The 21,939-nt window shown below is 41.3% G+C and overlaps 1 protein-coding gene across 2 annotated transcripts in view; it reads left to right on the top strand.

Moving 5' to 3' along the window:
• The window catches only part of dock2-like (dedicator of cytokinesis protein 2), a 399,373-nt gene that overhangs the window by 348,567 nt on the left and 28,867 nt on the right, over positions 1-21,939 (top strand). For both annotated transcript variants that reach the window (XM_072912417.1, XM_061930395.2), the window contains exons 35-38: positions 6,459-6,499; positions 14,210-14,300; positions 16,072-16,182; positions 16,284-16,373. In XM_072912417.1, coding sequence (XP_072768518.1) covers positions 6,459-6,499; positions 14,210-14,300; positions 16,072-16,182; positions 16,284-16,373 — 333 coding nt within the window. The remainder of the gene's footprint in view (positions 1-6,458; positions 6,500-14,209; positions 14,301-16,071; positions 16,183-16,283; positions 16,374-21,939) is intronic.

The raw sequence follows: 21,939 nt of genomic DNA, 5'->3' as shown, positions 1-21,939 counted from the left end.
ACTGAGGGTCATATACAAACACCTCTGCTACAATAGCCTGTCTGAATAATTTACACACAAGCAAGAACTAGAGTTAAAAGATGATGAGTATTTTCTCCAATAAGTTGAGTTGATAGTGAGTGTGAGGATGTTCTCATCTACAGCCAAACATCATTCAATCAAGAGGAATTCATTATTGAGGCAGCTTTTTTTTTCATCTTGTCTCTTTTCTCGCCAAGGTCTTTGTATTTCTAATTTCTGCTGCACGCCGACTGATATAAAATTTCACGCCTGTGTTCCGCGTCCTTTTGTCTTACGTCATGCCGACTCCTGCAGGTTCTTCTCGCTCAAGGACCACGGCGCTAAAACCTCCGCCGCAGATTGAGATTTGTCGTTTATTTCCCTGAACTGTTCTCTCTTCTGAGACATGTGTGGGATATTTAATGCTAAATGTTTAATGTTTAATCAGGATGATCTCCTGCTGGCCCCACTATGGACTGGACTCTCACTATTATGTTAGAACCACTATGGACTGGACTCTCACACAATTATGTTAGATCCACTATGGACTGGACTCTCACTATTATGTTAGAACCACTATGGACTGGACTCTCACACAATTATGTTAGATCCACTATGGACTGGACTCTCACTATTATGTTAGAACCACTATGGACTGGACTCTCACACTATTATGTTAGATCCACTATGGACTGGACTCTCACACTATTATGTTAGATCCACTATGGACTGGACTCTCACACTATTATGATAGATCCACTATGGACTGGACTCTTCCACTATTATGTTAGATCCACTATGGAATGGACTCTCACTATTATGTTAGATCCACTATGGACTGGACCCTCACACTATTATGTTAGATCTACTATGGACTGGACTCTCACACTATTATGTTAGATCCACTATGGACTGGACTCTCACTATTATGTTGGATCCACTATGGACTGGACTCTCACTATTATGTTAAATCCACTATGGACTGGACTCTCCCACTATTATGTTAGATCCACTATGGACTGGACTCTCCCACTATTATGTTAGATCCACTATGGACTGGACTCTCACACTATTATGATAGATCCACTATGGACTGGACTCTCCCACTATTATGTTAGATCCACTATGGAATGGACTCTCACTATTATGTTAGATCCACTATGGACTGGACCCTCACACTATTATGATAGATCCACTATGGACTGGACTCTCCCACTATTATGTTAGATCCACTATGGAATGGACTCTCACTATTATGTTAGATCCACTATGGACTGGACCCTCACACTATTATGTTAGATCTACTATGGACTGGACTCTCACACTATTATGTTAGATCCACTATGGACTGGACTCTCACTGTTATGTTAGATCCACTATGGACTGGACTCTCACTATTATGTTAGATCCACTATGGACTGGACTCTCCCACTATTATGTTAGATCCACTATGGACTGGACTCTCCCACTATTATGTTAGATCCACTATGGACTGGACTCTCACTATTATGTTAGATCAACTATGGACTGGTCTCTCACTATTATGTTAGATCTGTCATGTCTGTATTATCATGTTTTGTTTTAAGTCATGTTTTGTTTAGTTTCTGTCTTTTCACTCCCTTGTCTGGTCACCATAGCAACCATTAGTTTTCACCTGTCACGTCACGCACCTGTTTCACGTCTTGAGTCACGCACCTGTTTTCGTTAATCATGTCTGTAGTATTTAAGTTCAGTGTTTTTCAGTTTGTTTTTCTGACGACCTCGCACCCCATACCGCACCACATTTATGCTCTGTCCATTCCTCTATGATCCTGCTTCATGTCCCTTGTCACAGTAAGTTTTGGTTCCATGTTTATAGTCCTTTTGTTTTTCATAGTTTATTCTCCGCCACTGTGCGCGCTTTCATTTATTCCTTTTTTTGATGAATATAAATAAATCATGTACCTCCATTCCCGTCTCGCCCGTGCCAACTTTCCGTTGCATCCTGGAAAAGCAAACTCCCAAGATCAAGTCCTGACAAGATCCACTATGGACTGGACTCTCACTATTATGTTAAATCCACTATGGACTGGACTCTCTCACTATTATGTTAGATCCACTATGGACTGGACTCTCTCACTATTATGTTAGATCCATTATGGACTGGACTCTCTCACTATTATGTTAGATCCACTATGGACTGGACTCTCTCACTATTATGTTAGATCCACTATGGACTGGACTCTCTCACTATTATGTTAGATCCACTATGGACTGGACTCTCACACTATTATGTTAGATCCACTATGGACTGGACTCTCACACTATTATGTTAGATCCACTATGGACTGGACTCTCACACTATTAAGGACTATATAATTTCTAGGCGCAGTCAGGGCGTTGAGGGTATCTGGTTTGGTGGCTGCAGGATTAGGTCTCTGCTTTTTGCAGATGATGTGGTCCTGATGGCTTCATCTGGCCAGGATCTTCAGCTCTCAAAGGATCAGTTCGCAGCCGAGTGTGAAGCGACTGGGATGGGAATCAGCACCTCCAAGTCCGAGTCCATGGTTCTCGCCCGGAAGAGGGTGGAGTGCCATCTCCGGGTTGGGGAGGAGATCTTGCCCCAAGTGGAGGAGTTCAAGTCGAGTCTTGTTCACGAGTGAGGGAAGAGTAGATCGTGAGATCGACAGGCGGATCGGTGCAGCGTCTTCAGTAATGCGGACGCTGTATTGTATCGATCCGTTGTGGTGAAGAAGGAGCTGAGCCGGAAGGCAAAGCTCTCAATTTACCGGTCGATCTATGTTCCCATCCTCACCTATGGTCATGAGATTTGGGTTATGACCTAAAGGACAAGATCACGGGTACAAGCGGCCAAAACGTCCGACCGGTAGGAGGCCACGGGGAAGACCCAGGACACGTTGGGAAGACTATGTTGCTGACCTCGGATAAGCGGAAGAAAATCCATATGGCCCAGCCCTATGCCACAGCACACCCCCTGTATAAGCGGGCACTGTTTGCCCAAGGTGTAGTTGGCCGTTCCCTTTGTTCATTTGTCCATCCCTTCTGCAGGCACGAGTGCACGTTCATGCATGCGCTCCAGGCGGACTAAATTACCAAAACACACACAGAAGCTCATCCCTCTGCTGAATACAGATGAAGCTAAGCCGCCACACACAAGCGCAAAACATTCCCATGCTCGCCCGCAGACGTCCGCACCGCACACGGTGCACGGGTGTTGTTAACTGCTGCCACTTTGCTGCATCATCACTTAGTGAGAGGTTGACTCACTTGGTGGTGAGGCACCATGTGACCTTCATGGAGGTAGGCTGCGAGTCAGTGCGCCGATACTAAAGTGCGGCATGATGTGTCTGACCTTTGTGGGGAGGAGGAGGAGATAGTGGTAAAAACTCACAGTAGAGTCGCTTTTTTCCCCCCTTCCTCAATCACTACCTGGGTGTCACTGCTTGTTGAGCACACCTGCAGGATGTAACCGCATCCAACACCTGAAGTCCACCTTTGCAAAGATAATAATGCTGAGTAACACGAGGGATATGATACAGGTCCGTGTGGAGGTTTCTCTCCTCGGGGTTCCTCGGACCACCAAACATCTTCCACACGAGCCCGGATCAGGGTTACAACACTTTTATTTTTCAAAAAGGTCTCTTAGGTGCTTTTCAGCAATCGTCTTTCTCTGGCTGTGTCTCGCTCTCGCTCCAGCTCCACCACCTCTCTCCTCCCCGGCTGCTGCGTTTTAACAGAGCGACAGGTGGTTAGATAACCAGATAACCATCTACGCACCTGTCGCTGATCTCAAAGCCGCTCCTGGCAGACCCCGTTTCGCTGCAGGTCCGCAGGCCACGCCCCCCTTCCACTGTCCGCTTTATTGGGATCACATTCAAATTTTGTGTGTTTTGACGACATCCTGTTTTTCAATTTTGATGAAGTTTGAAAGAGTTGACAGTCAGCTTCATTGGAGCTTGGAAGCCGTTGTATAAAATGTACAATTCAACCCCAAGTCATTCATAACGTGTTTATTTAAAGCAGGGGTGCCCACACTTTTTTCAGCAGACAAACTACTTTTTAAATGACCAAGTCGAGATGATCTACCCACATATATATATATATATATATATATATATATATATATATATATATATATATATATATATATATATATATATATATAGGATGCTGTAGCAATATTGACGGGGACCCCTGATTTAAAGCAAACCTTTATTTTGTTAATGTTGAATTTTGAGAAAGTGAAAGGATTATAAGTGCGCCTTATAGTCCGAAAAATACAGTATGTTTTTTTTATTAGTATTTTTTAAAATCAAATCAACATAAAAAACACAAGATACACTTACAATTAGTGCACCAACCCAAAAAACCTCCCTCCCCCATTTACACTCATTCACCATTTTTTAAATATAAATAAATACTAATAATAATCATTTCAAAGCAAGTGATCCATCAAATTGTGCAATGTAAAAGTAGCAATAGATTTCAGGGTAAAATTGTGAAATGTACTGTGGTTTTTACAGCATTTTTCTCTAAATGAAAAAAAAAGTCCTTTTTTTTTTACTGTAATAAACTGTGGTGCCGTTTTGGCATTTACAGTAATACAGCGTCAAAAAACAACAAACTGGCAGCTCAGGTGCCAAAATGTTTTTATATTAATTTACTTTTTTTTTTTATTCAAGAAAATGTTTTTTTTTATTTATGTATCTTATTTTATTTTATAATTTTTTTTTTAAAAAGGACCTTATCTTCACCAGACCAGGTTGTCAATGAACATTGTTTAAAGCAGGGGTGTCAAACTCAAATACAGAGTGGGCCAAAATTTAAAACTGAATAAAGCCGCGGGCCAAGGTTGAACAAATTAAGCTTTTAATAGGGACCCAAACAAGTTTTGCATTAAATATTGAACAAGCAAGGCTTATTTAACTTTATAGTGACATGCAAAATCGAGTTACAAATAATAATTAAAAAATATCAATGGCATATCAAATACAATTGAAATAAAAATTGAATGCCTCTTTTCTATTTGCAGCCTTCTGAGGTAAATATCAACATTAACTTTCTCCACAGGCTAATAAATTTGAAAATAAAATAACAATGAATAAACCAACCATTCAAGACTTTAAACTGCTCAGTTTGCAACACACTGATCTAATCTGATGTGCCCAGGCCAGATACCTGCCATCTTTTCTTGGATGCTAGTTCATTAATGTCGGGGCTCAGGCTTTGAGCTGAGGCAACCTTCATTATCGAACGAAGGTGTTCATCAGTCATTATATCCCGTAGTCCGCCGGGACCACAGTCTTGGGGGCGTGCCTTAAAGGCACTTCCTTTTACGTCGACTACGAGCTGTCGTCACGTCCGCTTTTCATCCATTCTAACAACGTGCCGGCCTGATCACAAAATATGTGCGGTGTCTGTATGCACAAACATGTGAATGCACTTCATACTTAATCAACAGCGATACAGGTCACACTGAGGGTCCCCCTATAAACAACTTTTACACTGTTAGAAATATACGCCACACTGTTAACCCACACCAAACAAGAATGACAAACACATTTTGAGAGAACATCCGCACCATAACACAACATAAACACAACAGAACAAATACCCAGAACCCTTTGCAGCACTAACTCTTGCGGGACGCTACAATATACACCCCCCGCTACCACCAACCCCCCCACACCTTGTAGCGTCCCGCAAGAGTTAGTGCTGCACAGGTTTCTGGGTATTTGTTCTGTTGTGTATATGTTGTGTTACGGTGCGGATGTTCTTCCGAAAAGTGTTTGTCATTCTTGTTTGGTGTGGGTTCACAGTGTGGCGTATATTTCTAACAGTGTAAAAGTTGTTTATACGGGGACCCTCAGTGTAACCTGTATCGCTGTTGATTAAGTATACATTGCATTCACTTGTTTGTGTGTGTGAGCAGAAGTCGCACATATCATGTGACTGGGCCAGCACTTGTTGGACTGGATGAAAAGCAGACGTGACTATTATTGGGAGTCTCCCGGGAGGGTTGGCAAGTATGAGAATTAACGGTGAATGAGGTGTTACCGCGGCACCGCCGCTGAATATAATCGGCGGGCCAGCTCCAGTGTTAATTTGATATCAGAGTTTGACACCCATGGTTTAAAAGGTTCTTAAAACAGATTATGTCCAGGTCTGGCTCAGCAACACACACCTTCATTTATGTACACTCAAAATTAGGGAACACAACAACAGATTGTATATAATCTATAAAATTAAAAAAATACGGTACGTTATCATGTCTGCTGGTTTACAAAACTGCAGAGATGTTGGTGTCATTAACATCATCAACATGTTATAATATGTTGACACAGCAAATGATCGTGCATGCAAAATACAAACAAACAAATCCCCTCCCTACTGAGTACTGGAATAATTCATATACTTGATGCTCGTTATCACTGACTCTTGTTGTGTTGCCTTTGCAGAATTTCTACAAGGACATCAACCGAGAAGCAATGTACATCAGGTATGTACATACTTCATACTTCTCACCATCCTTGTGTGGACAAACACTTGACAAACCACCCTTTCTGTGAGGACCTTTTGACTTGTGAGGACATTTGCCTGGTCCTCACAACTACAGAAGTAAAATATTTTTTTTACTTTGTGTGTTTTGCATTCTGAAGTGAGGTTGCAACTCTCTACCCCCATCTAGTGCTAGATATATGTTTTCCGTCATTCTACCTATAGTGGAAAGGGGGGCCCTCACAACCTACTAACCAAACGGGGGTCCATACAAAGTAGGCAAGATGTGTGTGTGTGTGTGTGGCTCCATAATCTCAGGAGGGATTATACTTGTCCGACTGAATTAATGTCACAATCCACTGGATCAGCACTCGGTGTGAGTGGCGTGGGCGAGTGGAGAGAGAAAGAAGAACCTGATGGGCGGGAAGTGGAAGACTGCATGAATGCACAAAACCAGATTGGAGAATGTGTCAGTTCTCGTTGTGAACGTCCGCCGATGGTCGATGCCGCGGACACAACCGGCGGTGTGTATCTGGGGATAGTCGGATCAGTCTAGTCCATTTACAGAGACTACTTTTTAGTAAGATAAGGCTTGGTATAAATATTACAGATGTCCGATAATGGCTTTTTTGCCGATATTCCGATATTGTCCAACTCTCATTACCGATACCGATATCAAGCGATACCGATATATACAGTCGTGGAATTAAGAAATTATTATGCCTAATTTTGTTGTGATGCATTAAAGAATGTAACAAGATTTTCCAAAATAAATCAACTCAAGTTATGGAAAAAAAATGCCAACATGGCACTGCCATATTTATTATTGACGTCACAAAGTGCATTATTTTTTTTAACATGCCTCAAAACAGCAGCTTGGAATTTGGGACATGCTCTCCCTGAGCGGGGGTGGGGGGGGGGGTATATTGTAGCGTCACGGAAGAGTTAGTGCAGCAAGGGCTTCTGGGTATTTGTTCTGTTGTGTTTATGTTGTGCTACAGTGCGAATGTTCTCCCGAAATGTGTTTGTCATTCTTGTTTGGTGTGGGTTCACAGTGTGGCGCATATTTGTAACAGTGTTAAAGTTGTTTATACGGCCACCCTCAGTGTGACCTGTATGGCTGTTGACCAATTATGCTTTGCATTCACTTGTGTGTGTGTGAAAAGCCGTAGATATTATGTGACTGGGCCGGCACGCAAAGGCAGTGCCTTTAAGGTTTATTGGCGCTCTCTACTTCTCCCTACAGCGGCGTTTTAAAAAGTCATACATTTTACTTTTTGAAACCGATAACGATAATTTCCGATATTAAAAGCATGACATCTCTAATAAAGATGCATTAAAAAAAAAAGCCCAATACAACTAAAATAAAGTACCGTATTTTCCGGGCCATAGGGCGCACCGGATTATAAGGCGCACTGCCGATGAGCGGGTCTAGTCAGGTCTGTGTTCATACAAAAGGCGCACCAGATTATAAGGCGCATTAAAGGAGTCATATTATTGTTGTTTTTTTTCTAAATGTAAAAGACTTGTGGTCTACATCAGTGTTTTTCAACCTGTTTTGAGCCAAGGCACATTTTTCTTGGCAGAAATTAAAAAAAAACGAAACTCAGCAGCCGATATTGACAGTAAAAAGTCGTTGTCGCAATTGTTGGGTTTTGAATTCAAACCATAACAAAACATGCATCAATATAGCTCTTGTCTCAAAGTAGGTGTGCTGTCACCACCTGTCACATCACGCCCTGACTTATTTGGACTTTTTTGCTCTTTTCCTGTGTGTACTCTTTTAGTTCTTGTCTTGCACTCCTATTTTGGTGTTTTTTCCTGTTTTTTTGGTATTTTCCCTGTTGCAGTTTCATGTCTTCCTTGAGCGCTATTCTCCACGCCTGCTTTGTTTTCGCAATCCAGACTATTTAAGTTGTGCGGACGCTGTCCTTCTTTGTGGGGACATTGTTTATTGTCATGTCATGTACATCAGTGTTTTTCAACCTTTTTTGAGCCAAGGCACATTTTTTTCATAAAAAAAATACGGAGGCACACCACCAGCAGAAAAGGTTAAAAAATGAAACTCCACCAGGTTGTCGTGTTTTATTTTGAGTTTGTTGTTGTTTCCCGTGTGTTGTGCTTTAGTTCTTGTCTTGCGCTGTTATTTTGGTGACCCTTCCTGTTTTGTTGGTGTTCTCCTGTAGCAGCTTCACGCCTTCCTTTGAGTGCTATTGCCCGCACTTGCTTTGTTTTCGCAACTTTAAGTTGTGCATACGCTATCCTTCTTTGTGGGGACATTGTTGATTGTCATGTCATGTACGGGATGTGCTTTGTGGATGCCGTCTTTGCTCCACACGCTGTAAGTTTTTGCTGTCATCCAGCATTCTGTTTTTATTGACTTTGTCGCCAGTTCAGTTTTACTATTGTTTTACATAGCCATTCCTATGCTTCAGTGCCTTTTCCTAGCGGGACTTGCCTTGTTATTTTTTGGTTTAAGCGTTACATACCTTTTTACCTGCACGCTGTCTCCCGCTGTGCTCTGCATATTGGGATCACAACAAACCATCCTCGACGCGTTCTGACTTCTACAAAGCAATGAACTACCTGCTGTCACTTACTGGTATGGGGTATTACAAGATTACCCTGCCAAGCTCTACACAGCACAGGCACTAGACAACGGCACATTATTATGATTATTGATTTGCAAAAAATATTTTTTGGACCAATTAGGTGAAGTTGCATAATTTCCCACGGCGCATCAGACAATATCTCACGGCACACTAGAGTGCCGTGGCACAGTGGTTGAAAATCACTGATGTACAGGATGTACTTTGTGGACGCCGTCTGCTCCACACACTGTAAGTCTTTGCTGTCGTCCAGCATTTTTTGTTTTATTTACTTTGCAGCCAGTTCAGTTTTAGTTTCGTACCTACTGATATGGAAGAGTATTACACGGTTACTCTGCCGAGCTCTAGGCAGCACAGACACTCAAACAACGACACATTATTTACGGATTATAATTACCGTATTTTTCGGACTATAAGTCGCAGTTTTTTTCATACTTTAGCCGGGCTCCAGTGCGACTTATATATGTTTTTTTCCTTCTTTATTATGCATTTTCGGCAGGTGCGACTTATACTCCGGTGCGACTTATACTCCGAAAAATACGGTACTTGTGTGCAAAAAATATTTTTAACCCAATTAGGTGAAATTACATAATCTCCCACGGCACACCAGACTGTATTTTAATGGCACAATGGTTGAAAAACATTGGGCTACATAACATGGGGGCGGCATAGCTCGGTGGTAGAGCGGCCGTGCCAGCAACTTGAGGGTTCCAGGTTCGATCCCCGCTTCCGCCATCCTAGTCACTGCCGTTGTGTCCTTGGGCAAGACACTTTATCCACCTGCTCCCAGTGCCACCCACACTGCTTTAAATGTAACTTAGATATTGGGTTTCACTATGTAAAAGTGCTTTGAGTCACTAGAGAAAAGCGCTATATAAATATAATTCACTTCACTTCACTAATGGTGGTTCTTTTGGTCAGTCGCTTCAGGATGCGCCGTCTTATTTACGTGGCCAATGTCGTACTAAAACATTTCGATAGATTTGTGAGCTCCGTGTGTAATGTTCTATATTTTCAATGGAACATATAACATTTTTTGTTTTTACTTGAGTCATATTGCAGTCTACACGTATCTCTTATGTGTGACTGCCATCTACTGGTCACACTTATCCTTTCACCATGTACCAAATAAAATTGCTTCGAGGTCGGTAAGCACAACCAAAAATATTCCGAACATTAGGCGCACCGGGTTATAAGGCGCACTGTCAAATTTTGAGAAAATTAAAGGATTTTAAGAGCGCTTTTTAGTCGGAAAAATACGGTAAACATACTCACCCATTCAGGTGTTTTCTTAGCAATAGTCACCTAGTGGTGTTTTATAGGTATTGCTGGAATTTATGAAACCATGAATTGTATCATAAGGTGGTAAGTAGAAAATATAGATAGATTGACGATTCAATTCAGAATTGATTGTCGATTCAACACAATTCTCGATTCAAACCGAATCTTGCAATGTATTATTTGGCAAAAAAATAAAAATATTGGGTTATAAATATAATTCACTTCACTTATTTAAGGCCAATATTGGTTTATGATTGCAATAATAAACACATGTTTAATGTACCCTAAGATTTTTTGTTAAAATAAAGCCAATGTCATTTTTTTGTTTATAAAAGTATCGAAATACATTTTCTACTTTATTGCATTATAGGGACAACCCTATACTGCAATATATATATATATATATATATATATATATATATATATATATATATATATATATATAATATTTTGTGTATTTTCCAGGCAAAAGTAGGAAATAAATCAAGAAGGAAATATGATGGAAGAAAGGACGCTTTCAATATTATTGTTCCCTGAATGAACAGGTGGCCCCAGGTTCATCCAAACTAAAGGAGGAATTGAATCTAAAGGCTGCCGGAAGCCATTGTTTGTCATCGGTGCTTTTGCAAGAAAGTCCCGCATGTCGCCACTTGGTGAAGAGATGTGGTTCCGAGTCAGAGGGAGATGAATGTGATGCAAACACTCCTCATAGGACTTGGAATAATGTCAGGTTGTCCAACAGTGCCACCTAGTGGAGCCATACAGTGCATCTACAGCAGGGGTCACCAACCTTTTTGAAACCAAGAGCTACTTCTTGGGTACTGATTAATGCGAAGGGCTACCATTTTTATACAAACTTAAATAAATGGCCATAAATAGCCAATTTGCTCAATTTACCTTTAACTCTATGTTATTATTAATAATTAATGATATTTATCTTTGTGGAAACACTGATCATCTTAATGATTTCTCACAATAAATATATATAGAAACCAGTGACGTGCGGTGAGGTTGATGGCTGGTGAGGCACTGACTTCATCACAGTCAGATATGAACCCTAAAGAGCATCTTATTCACCATTTGATTGGCAGCAGTTAACGGGTTATGTTTAAAAGCTCATACCAGCATTCTTCCCTGCTTGGCACTCAGCATCAAGGGTTGGAATTGGGGGTTAAATCACCAAAAATTATTCCCGGGCGCGGCGCCGCTGCTGCCCACTGCTCCCCTCACCTCCCAGGGGGTGAACAAGGGGATGGGTCAAATGCAGTGGACAAATTTCATTACACCTAGTGTGTGTGTGACAATCATTGCTACTTTAACTTAACTTTAACTTTACACATACAAACTGTAGCACACAAAAAAGCACATTTAATAAAAAAAACGTTATTACGGTCTTACCTTTACCGCAACTAAAGCCCTCACTTAAACTTTCCACGTGCAAGATTGAATCTATTTAAAAAAGTGTAACCGAGGGTTTATAAATGTCGCCTATACTGTATGAAACTACAAAATAACAAACACGGAGGCTCCAGTTTACACGAGGACCACTTTATTTACATTCTTTCAAAAACCTCCGCCCCACTCCGTGACATCACTTCCGCTTTTAGCGCCTTCAAAATAAGAGCTCAAGGTATATACTGTATAACAGCGCATAACAGGAACTTAACATCACAAAGAGGAAAGCCCATAAAAATAGGTTACAAAAGTTATTTAATAAGAAGCCAAAAAGTGCAAAAACAATAATGTTCGTGTTGGAGGAGTTGTGAATTAGGTACACCTGCAGTCTGCAGGTGTACCTAATGTTGTGGCCCTGCGGTCATTCACAACTCCTCCAACACGAACATTGTTTTTGCACTTTTTGGCTTCTTATGAAATAACTTTTTTAAATAGATTCAATCTTGCACGTGGAAAGTTTAAGTGTGGGCTTTAGTTGATATAACAATTCGACGGCGGGGGTGCAGGAGGCGGGGTTACTAGAGCCTCAGACAGTGCACATTTTTCAAACTGAACATTTTCAAATGATCACTTCTAAGACAGTCTTGTGAAATCACAATATCCCATTTCAACTAGCTAGCCACTAACATTTTTTAACAAATCATGAATTACTTTGCACCGTGTTTGTACAAATAATAACTCATGTAAAATACAAAAGTCAACTCTCAAATTTTTCAATAAATCATGTCACACTTTGAACTGGACACCAAATCTGTTATCTGTTTCTTCGTCAGTGAGTGGGAAGCCTGGCATTGCATGCTGTTAACTAGTGTGTTGTACTCTGGTGTGTAACTTATTTGACACTGCAACTCTGAGTGAGTCTTGCAGATGTGCATCAGTGAGGCGTGTTCTGTGTTTGTTTTTGATGAAGTTCATGTCAGAAAAGGCTGATTCACAAAGATAAGTTGAACCAAACAGGCTTGCAACCTTCATAGCTGCTGCTCATACACCACTCTACTTTTCTGTGTCAACAAGGCATCAAAAGTTTGGTGCAGCCTGGTTGGGCTTTGAGGTGGAGGTCATTTTGCAGTGTTACAATTTCAATCTCCACCTGTTCAGCATCCAGGCTGAATGTTGCACTTAACTGATCAGCAATGCATGATATGTCCACGTTCATGAAAGGATTAGAAATGAAGCTGATCCAGGTCACAAAACCTGTTCTCAAACTCTTGCCCAACTCTGTTTGTGACCTGAGAGTACTTTTCTGCAACTTTGTCAAAAGCCTCAGATTCTACAGATTTTCTAGATTTGCCAGAATATTTTTTTTTGAATTTTAATCATAATAAGTTTGAAGAAAGATTTCACAAATATTCTTCGTCGAAAAAACAGAAGCATGAAGAATTAAATTAAAATGTATTTATTATTCTTTACAATAATTTTTTTTTTTACTTAAACATTGATTTAAATTGTCAGGAAAGAAGAGGAAGGAATGTATAAGGTAAACAGTTGTAAGAAGCAAAGTAAAAAAATAAATGAATTTATTTAAACAAGTGAAGACCAAGTCTTTAAAATATTTTCTGTCATGACTTGGTCCTGGGGTTTAGTTTTTCTTGGAGGCAACGGAAAGTTGGCTCGGGCGAGACGGGAATGTGAGAACATATTTATTTAATTTTATCAAAAAAAGGAAGTAAACAAAAGGCGCGCACAATGGCGGAGAACAAACTATGAAACCAAAAAGACTATAAACATGGAACAAAAACTTACTTTGGCATGGGACATGAAGCAGGATCTAAGAGGATGAAGAGTGTGTAGAGCATAATTGTGGGATGTCACCAGAAAGACAAACTGAAAACAATGAACTTAAATACTACAGACATGATTAACGAAAACAGGTGCGTGACTCAAAACGTGAAACAGGTGCGTGACGTGACAGGTGAAAACTAATGGGTTGCTATGGTGACAAACAAGAGTGCACAATGAGTCCAAACGTGGAACAGGTGAAACTAATGGGTAATCATTGAAACAAGACAAGGGAGTGAAAAGCCAGAAACTAAAGAGTCCAATAACTAAACAAAACATGACTAAAACAAAACATGATTACACAGACATGACATTTTCTTGGATTTTCAAATTCTATTTGAGTTTTGTCTCTCTTAGAATTAAAAATGTCGAGCAAAGCGAGACCAGCTTGCTAGTAAATAAATACAATTAAAAAAATAGAGGCAGCTCACTGGTAAGTGCTGCTATTTGAGCTATTTTTAGAACAGGCCAGCGGGCGACTCATCTGGTCCTTACGGGCGACCTGCTGCCCGCGGGCACCGCGTTGGTGACCACTGATCTACGGTGACCTATGCATGTAAATATAGACAGTGTGTGTTTGCTTGCAGGTATCTTTACAAGCTGCGAGACCTTCACCTGGAGGGTGAGAACTACACCGAGGCGGCGTACACGCTGCTGCTGCACTCACGCCTGCTCAAGGTACGGCACACAACGTGAGATTGAGTCAGTGACGTTTACGGCCGGTCTAATCACATGTCTGCCTGCCTTTGAGTGAGACCCCTTTTATCGGCGGCGATAAACGCAACATAGCCCGACGAGGCCTCTCAATGATAAAACGCTGAGGTTAGTTTATGACGGACACAAAGGCTGCATGGACTATGGTGATGGATGCACACACACATACACACACATTACCTCTTATTCCTCTTTGGGGACACTCCGCGGCAGATGGGCAGAGGTATGCACTGCATTGAGATAGTTCTTGGGGGAATTTAGTAGGATTTGGTCCAAAAAATGAATGCACTGTTAGTAAAATTTCAGGCGATATGTTTTGACCCGGCTGTATACTTGAATGGATTATTATGAGTACTTCGGGGGAGGCTACTTACACACTGATTGATTGCTTGATTGATTACAGTAAAGATAGTTTTGCCACATTTGCCTGCTTAAATGTACTGTGGTGTTTTTAGAACTATGGTACACACAGCTGTTCAAAGCCTGTTCAATGAGTGTCTATGGATGTTGCCATTCATCCAGGTCATTGTCATCTCAGGGCGTTCAATCAATCACAACTGGACTGTTTGGTTTGTCTTAGAAAACGTTTCGCCGCTCATCCGAGTAGGCTTCATCAGTTCATGATCATAAACTCAGGTTAGAAAGTTAAAAAGGATCTGCCAATGTGTTTACAATGATCCAAGTTCCTCTATACAACAGGAACCATATAGTGTTTTTAGGTATTTTCTGCAAAACTGTTTGTCTCCAAAGTCTATGGATGTTGTCATTCATCCAGGTCATTGTCATCTTAGGCCGTTCAATCGATCGCAACTGGACTGTTTGGTTTGTCTTTGAAGACGTTTCATCTCTCAGCTGAGTAGGCTTCATCAGTTCATGATCATAGACTCAGGTTAGAAAGTTAAAAAGGATCTGCCAATGTGTTTACACTAGTCCAAGTTCTTCTATACAACAGGAACCCTTTAGTGTTTTTTAGGAATTTGTTAGCAAAACAGCTTGTCTCCCAAGTCTATGGATGCTCTTATTCATCCAGGTCATTGTCATCTCAGAGCATTCAATCGATCGCAACTGGACTGTTTGATTTGTCTTAGAAGACGTTTCATCTCTCAGTTGAGTAGGCTTCATCAGTTCATGATCATAGACTTAGGTTAGAAGGTTAAAAAGGATCTGCCAATGTGTTTACACTGGTCCAAGTTCCTCTATACAACAGGAACCCTCTAGTGTTTTTTAGGAATTTGCTATTAAAACTGCTCGTCTCCCAAGTCTATGGATGTTGTCATTCATCCAGGTCATTGTCATCTCAGGGCGTTCAATCGATCGCAACTGGACTGTTTGGTTTGTCTTAGAAGACGTTTCACCGCTCATTCAAGTAGGCTTCATCAGTTCAAGATCATAGACTCAGGTTAGAAGGTTAAAAAGGATCTGGTCTAAAAAGGGGGTCTATTTAAAAGCTAGTGTATATAAATGAGTTTTAAGATGGGACTTAAATGCTTCTACTGAGGTAGCATCTCTAACTGTTGCCAGTAGAACATTCCAGAGTACTGGAGCCCCAATAGAAAACGCCCTAAAGCCTGCAGACTTGTTTTAATATTGTCATTGCCAGTGCAGTGGTTCACACAACTGACTTTATTGCAGCTATTCACCCTGTGTCAGCGCTAGAGAAAATGAATGGATGAAACATGCGTTCATCATACATGGTGTCCTTCCCGCTCGAGTGTGTTTGTCTGTTCCCCTCCAGTGGTCCGACGACATGTGCAGCCCCCAGTTTGAGTTCCACGGCTCCCAGACGCAGCGGCAGCTGAAAGAAACGCTCTACGACACCATCATCGACTACTTCGACATGGGGAAGGTCAGTGTTGTCTTCTGGCTCACACGCCTGATCTGTTTCGTTGAAATTGCCGAGACAAGAAAACATCCTTCCAAGTGTTCACCTCTTGTGTCTGTGTCTAGATGTGGGAAGAATCCATTACTCTGTGCAAGGAACTGGCTGACCAGTACGAGAACGAGATCTTTGACTACGAGCTACTCAGCAAGAGACTGGTAATGTGTGACCTCTGCATCTTTCTACAGCAGAATGTCAACAGAGGACCGAGCGGACGTTAGACCGTTGGGATTTTTCAATGCCAACAAATGCTTCCTAATGTACATTTTACCACTTCAATTAATGGCTCTACTCAATGGACCACACAGTCTTAAATACAAAACCCAAAAGCAGTGAAGTTGTCACGTTGTGTAAATGGTAGAGATGCGCGGATAGGCAATTATTTCATCCGCAACCGCATCACAAAAGTCGTCAACCATCCGCCATCCACCCGTTTCTAACATTTAATCGAAACCGCACCCGCCCGCACCCGCCCGTTGTTATATATCTAATATAGACGATGCAAGGCATTAGTGAGGTTAGAAAGCTTTTGCCTGTTAAAGAAAGGAGACTGATCCAAAGAAGCAGAGACATTCAATGCGTGCCACGCTGTCACGGCCCAGATGCACACCAGTGCGCAATCATCTGGGAGCCGCGCTGAGCGCACCTCCAAGCACACTCGCGCCACTCAAAGTGCTGCAGGCAGCTGCGTTTTATCTTGTTTTAACATCCTGTGGCACTCTTCTGGGATCACGGCGGACGAAACTGCTCATGCTCAGGGTGTTTGTGGAGGTTCGGGGTTTTGCACAAATGTGATGCACCATGTTAGATGTCCCGGTTTTGTGACTGTCGTAGACATAAACAGCGTCGCAGCTCTTGCAAATCACGTAGCCAGCATTACTATCATCCTGATTTACAACCTCATAAAAACGAGTCCACGCTGAACTTTTCTGGCCTTTTTTTCCCCTGGTCTTTAGTATTCCCTTTTTTAGTTTGTCGCGTACCACGTTTGCTGCCGGCGTTGCCATCTCTTTTTTTTTTCTTCTTCTGTGGTGGCATGCTGCAGCTGCCTGCTCGTTTTTTGTATGTGGGTAACAACATTTAACTATGTATATATATTTCCGAATTAGTTTAACTGCCACCCGCCTGAATCTATTTAAAATCTAATTTTTTTAAATTTCAACCGCCCGACCCGACCCGCGGGAAAAATCTAATTTTTTTTTATTTCAACCGCCCGACCCGCGGATAATCCCCGGACTCCGCGGTTGTGTCCGCAAACCGCGCATCTCTAGTAAATGGTAAATAAAAACAGAATACAATGATTTGCAAAACCTTTTCAACCTATATTCAATTGAATAGACTGCAAAGACAAGATATTTCATGTTCACACTGGAAAACTTTGTTATTCTTTGCAAATATTAGCTCATTTGGAATTTGATGCCTGCAACATGTTTAAAAAAAGCTGGCACAAGTGGCAAAAAAGAGTGAGAAAGTTGAGGAATGCTCCTCAAAGACTTATTTGGAACATCCCACAGGTGAACAGGCTAATTGGGAACAGGTGGGTGCCATGATTGGGTATAAAAGCAACTTCCATGAAATGTTCAGTCATTCACAAACAAGGACGGGGCGAAAGTCACCACTTTGTCAACAAATGCCTGAGCAAATTGTTTAAGAACAACATTTCTCAAGCAGCTATTGCAAGGAATTTAGGGATTTCACCATCTACGGTCTGTGATATCATCAAAAGGTTCAGAGAATCTGGAGAAATCACTGCATGTAAGCCATGATATTACGGACCTTCGATCCACCTCTAAAGGCCTAGTGGCCACATGCGTGGACAGCACCTTTTAGCTCTTATTTCCAAAATTGTGTACACTACTGAATTGGGACACTTATACTGCCATCTGGTGGTGTCAGAAGAGTATAACATACAATGGAATTTGAAAAAAAAAAAAAGAATGAGCATGTCACTAAACATAAGAGTACACATTTGTTACTTATGGACTAAGTATATCATATCAAAAGATGATTCTTAGTTTTTATTCTAATTAGGGTCAAATTAGCCCAAATAGCAAAGAGAAATAAAAAAAAAAGCATGTAAACAAACAGCTTGGGCCTTAAGAGGTTAATTAGTGCTGAAAGGTACATACAGGTTTTGGAGCAACATATGTTGCCATCCAAGCAACGTTATCATGGACGCCCCTTCTTATTTATATCTACTGTCTGTAATATCATCAAAAGGTTCAGATAATCTGGAGAAATCACTGCATGTAAGCGATTAAATTACGGACCTTCGATCCCTCAGGCGATACTGCATCAAAAAGCGACATTAGTGTGTAAAGGATATCACCACTTGGGCTGAGGAACACTTCAGAAAACCACTGTCAGTAACTACAGTTGGTCGTTACATCTGTAAATGCAAGTTAAAACTCTACTATGCAAAGCGAAAGCCATTTATCAACAACACCCAGAAACGCTGCCGGGCTTCGCTGGGCCCCGAGCTCATCTAAGATGGACTGATGCAAAGTGGAAAAGTGTTCTGTGGTCTGACGAGTCCACATTTCAAATTGTTTTTGGAAACTGTGGACCTCGTGTCCTCCGGACCAAAGAGGAAAAGAACCATCCGGATTGTTATAGGCGCAAAGTTGAAAAGCCAGCATCTGTGATGGTATGGGGGTGTATTAGTGCCCAAGACATGGGTAACTTACACATCTGTGAAGGCGCCATTAATGCTGAAAGGTACATACAGGTTTTGGAGCAACATATGTTGCCATCCAAGCAACGTTACCATGGACGCCCCTGCTTATTTCAGCAAGACAATGCCAAACCACGTGTTACATCAACGTGGCTTCATAGTAAAAGAGTGCGGGTACTAGACTGGCCTGCCTGTAGTCCAGACCTGTCTCCCATTGAAAATGTGTGGCGCATTATGAAGCCTAAAATAGCACAACGGAGACCCCCGGACTGTTGAACAACTTAAGCTGTACATCAAGCAAGAATGGGAAAGAATTCCACCTGAAAAGCTTCAAAAATTTACTGAGTGTTGTTAAAAGGAAAGGCCATGTAACACAGTGGTAAAAATGTCCCTGTGACAACTTTTTTGCAATGTGTTGCTGCCATTAAATTCTAAGTTAATGATTATTTGCACAAAAAACATGAAGTTTCTCAGTTTAAACGTTTAAATATCTTGTCTTTGCAGTCTATTCAATTGAATATAAGTTGAAAAGGATTTGAAAGTCATTGTATTCTCTTTTTATTTACCATTTACACAACGTTACAACTTATACATACGAATCCAGCTGGATGGACTGGGCTACTCCAAGGAACTTCAAACTTCCACTGGCTCTTACTAGGGGTTGAGGTGCTAAGACCATAACAGCTGAATAGACAAGCGTTTTGTCAATAACAAATCTCTAACCAACACATTTTACACAGCAATGAGGCTATTTTCAGGAAGAAGTACGTATAATATCACAACAAATGGCAATCATATGGTTATTGTCAGTACTATCAGAAAACAAAGACTAAAACCAACTACAACCAACACTAGCAATGGTTATACTGGTGAAGATAACTAGAGCATGCTTAATGTACGCCCAAAACTAAAGAGGAGACATTTTACCAAGGTATGCCTGTAGGCTACTGTTTCAAATCTTTCAGATTGCCATATAACTTGGTGCATGTAGTCCAAAGTATGCAAACATGAATGAGGAATTATTTTATCATGTGATTTGGCTGTCTCCATACCTTTCACATTGCCACTACGACAGCTGTGCTAATGTTGAGAAGGAAATAGGCACTGACACTACTCATATCCACATAGCTTTTATTTGTACACAATATATGTTGCCTGTCAGTTGGACGACACATCAACATACAGGCTAACGAGCATTTATTTCCCCCGTTAGCCTGTATGTGTCATTGACCGGGCTAGTATGCTAAGCATTACACTAGGAGCTAAGAACCATCACACTAAGCATTTGTTGCAGGAACATACTAGCTTTGTTAGACAAGATCATACACTGTATTGGACAATATGCTGTAGTTTACATACCAAATGCCCATTTCTATTTATTACAAGTAATAAGAAAACATAAATGCCTTACTTAGCTATCAAGGAGGAAACTCGCAAGTTTGGCATCAGGCATTCAATGGTCTCCATCTTTCGATACAAATCCTCGTTTTGTTCCTGGCTTTGTCATGAATAAGTTGAGAATGGTAACTTTTAGATTGACTAAGGTCTGACATGTTTAGTAACTTTACCAGTGGCTGTAGCTAGAGGAAGATGGCGGTGTGTAACTGGCAACCTGGATGTGACACACTCACCGACTTTGTAATTGGTCAAACGGTGGAGGGCGGGGCATCGAAATGAAAACAATAACAAGATTTCGGGGCTGTAAATCTAATTTTGAAATGAGCATATCCCGGCTGAACTACTGTTATCAGTTGATTTATTGATAGATTGAAACTTTTATTAGTAGATTGCACAGTACTGTACATATTCCGTATAATTGACCACTAAATGGTAACACCCCAATAAGTTTTCCAACTTGTTTGAGTCGGGGTCCACGTTAATCAATTCAGTGATAGAGGTATTGGAAAAGAACATGATTTATTAATGCCTTTTGACATATCAGGGCCATTTAATGATGACTTGCCATGAAATTATTACATATGGCTCCTTTAAAGGGGAACATTATCACAATTTCAGAATGGTTAAAACCATTAAAAATCAGTTCCCAGTGGCTTATTATATTTTTCGAAGTTTTTTTCAAAATTTTACCCATCACGCAATATCCCTAAAAAAAGCTTCAAAGTGCCTGATTTTAACCATCGTTATATACACCCGTCCATTTTCCTGTGACGTCACATAGTGAAGCCAACACAAACAAACATGGCGGAAAGAACAGCAAGCTATAGCGACATTAGCTCGGATTCAGACTCGGATTTCAGCGGCTTAAGCGATTCAACAGATTACGCATGTATTGAAACGGATGGTTGTAGTGTGGAGGCAGGTAGCGAAAACGAAATTGAAGAAGAAACTGAAGCTATTGAGCCATATCAGTTTGAACCGTATGCAAGCGAAACCGACGAAAACGACACGACAGCCAGCGACACGGGAGAAAGCGAGGACGAATTGGGCGATCGCCTTCTAACCAACGATTGGTATGTGTTTGTTTGGCATTAAAGGAAACTAACAACTATGAACTAGGTTTACAGCATATGAAATACATTTGGCAACAACATGCACTTTGAGAGTGCAGACAGCCCAATTTTCATCAATTAATATATTCTGTAGACATACCCTCATGTCAGCAGGCCAGGGAAGCTAGGGTCGATATTCTTCTCTTGATCTACTTCGGTGGCATAAGGGACGGTGTGAGCCAAGACATCCAGGGGGTTTAGCTCGCTCGTCTGCGGGAACAAACTGCCGCCATTGCTTGCCGTGCTACCGAGGTCCTTTGTCCCTGAATTGCTCACACACTCCGGCAGATTCAATGGGGGTCTGGCGGCAGATTTCTTTGACTTTATCGTTGGAAATGCATCTGCTTTGAGTGTCGCAGGATATCCACACATTCTTGCCATCTCTGTCGTAGCATAGCTTTCGTCGGTAAAGTGTGCGGAACAAAAACGTCCAATTTCTTGCCACTTTCGCATCTTTGGGCCACTGGTGCAACTTGAATCCGTCCCTGTTCGTGTTGTTACACCCTCCGACAACACACCGACGAGGCATGATGTCTCCAA

The sequence above is a fragment of the Nerophis lumbriciformis genome, linkage group LG36 (assembly GCF_033978685.3).
Source record: "Nerophis lumbriciformis linkage group LG36, RoL_Nlum_v2.1, whole genome shotgun sequence".
Taxonomy (NCBI): domain Eukaryota; kingdom Metazoa; phylum Chordata; class Actinopteri; order Syngnathiformes; family Syngnathidae; genus Nerophis; species Nerophis lumbriciformis.
Note: the sequence above shows the minus strand (reverse complement) of the source record. Positions and strands in the feature narration are given on the sequence as shown.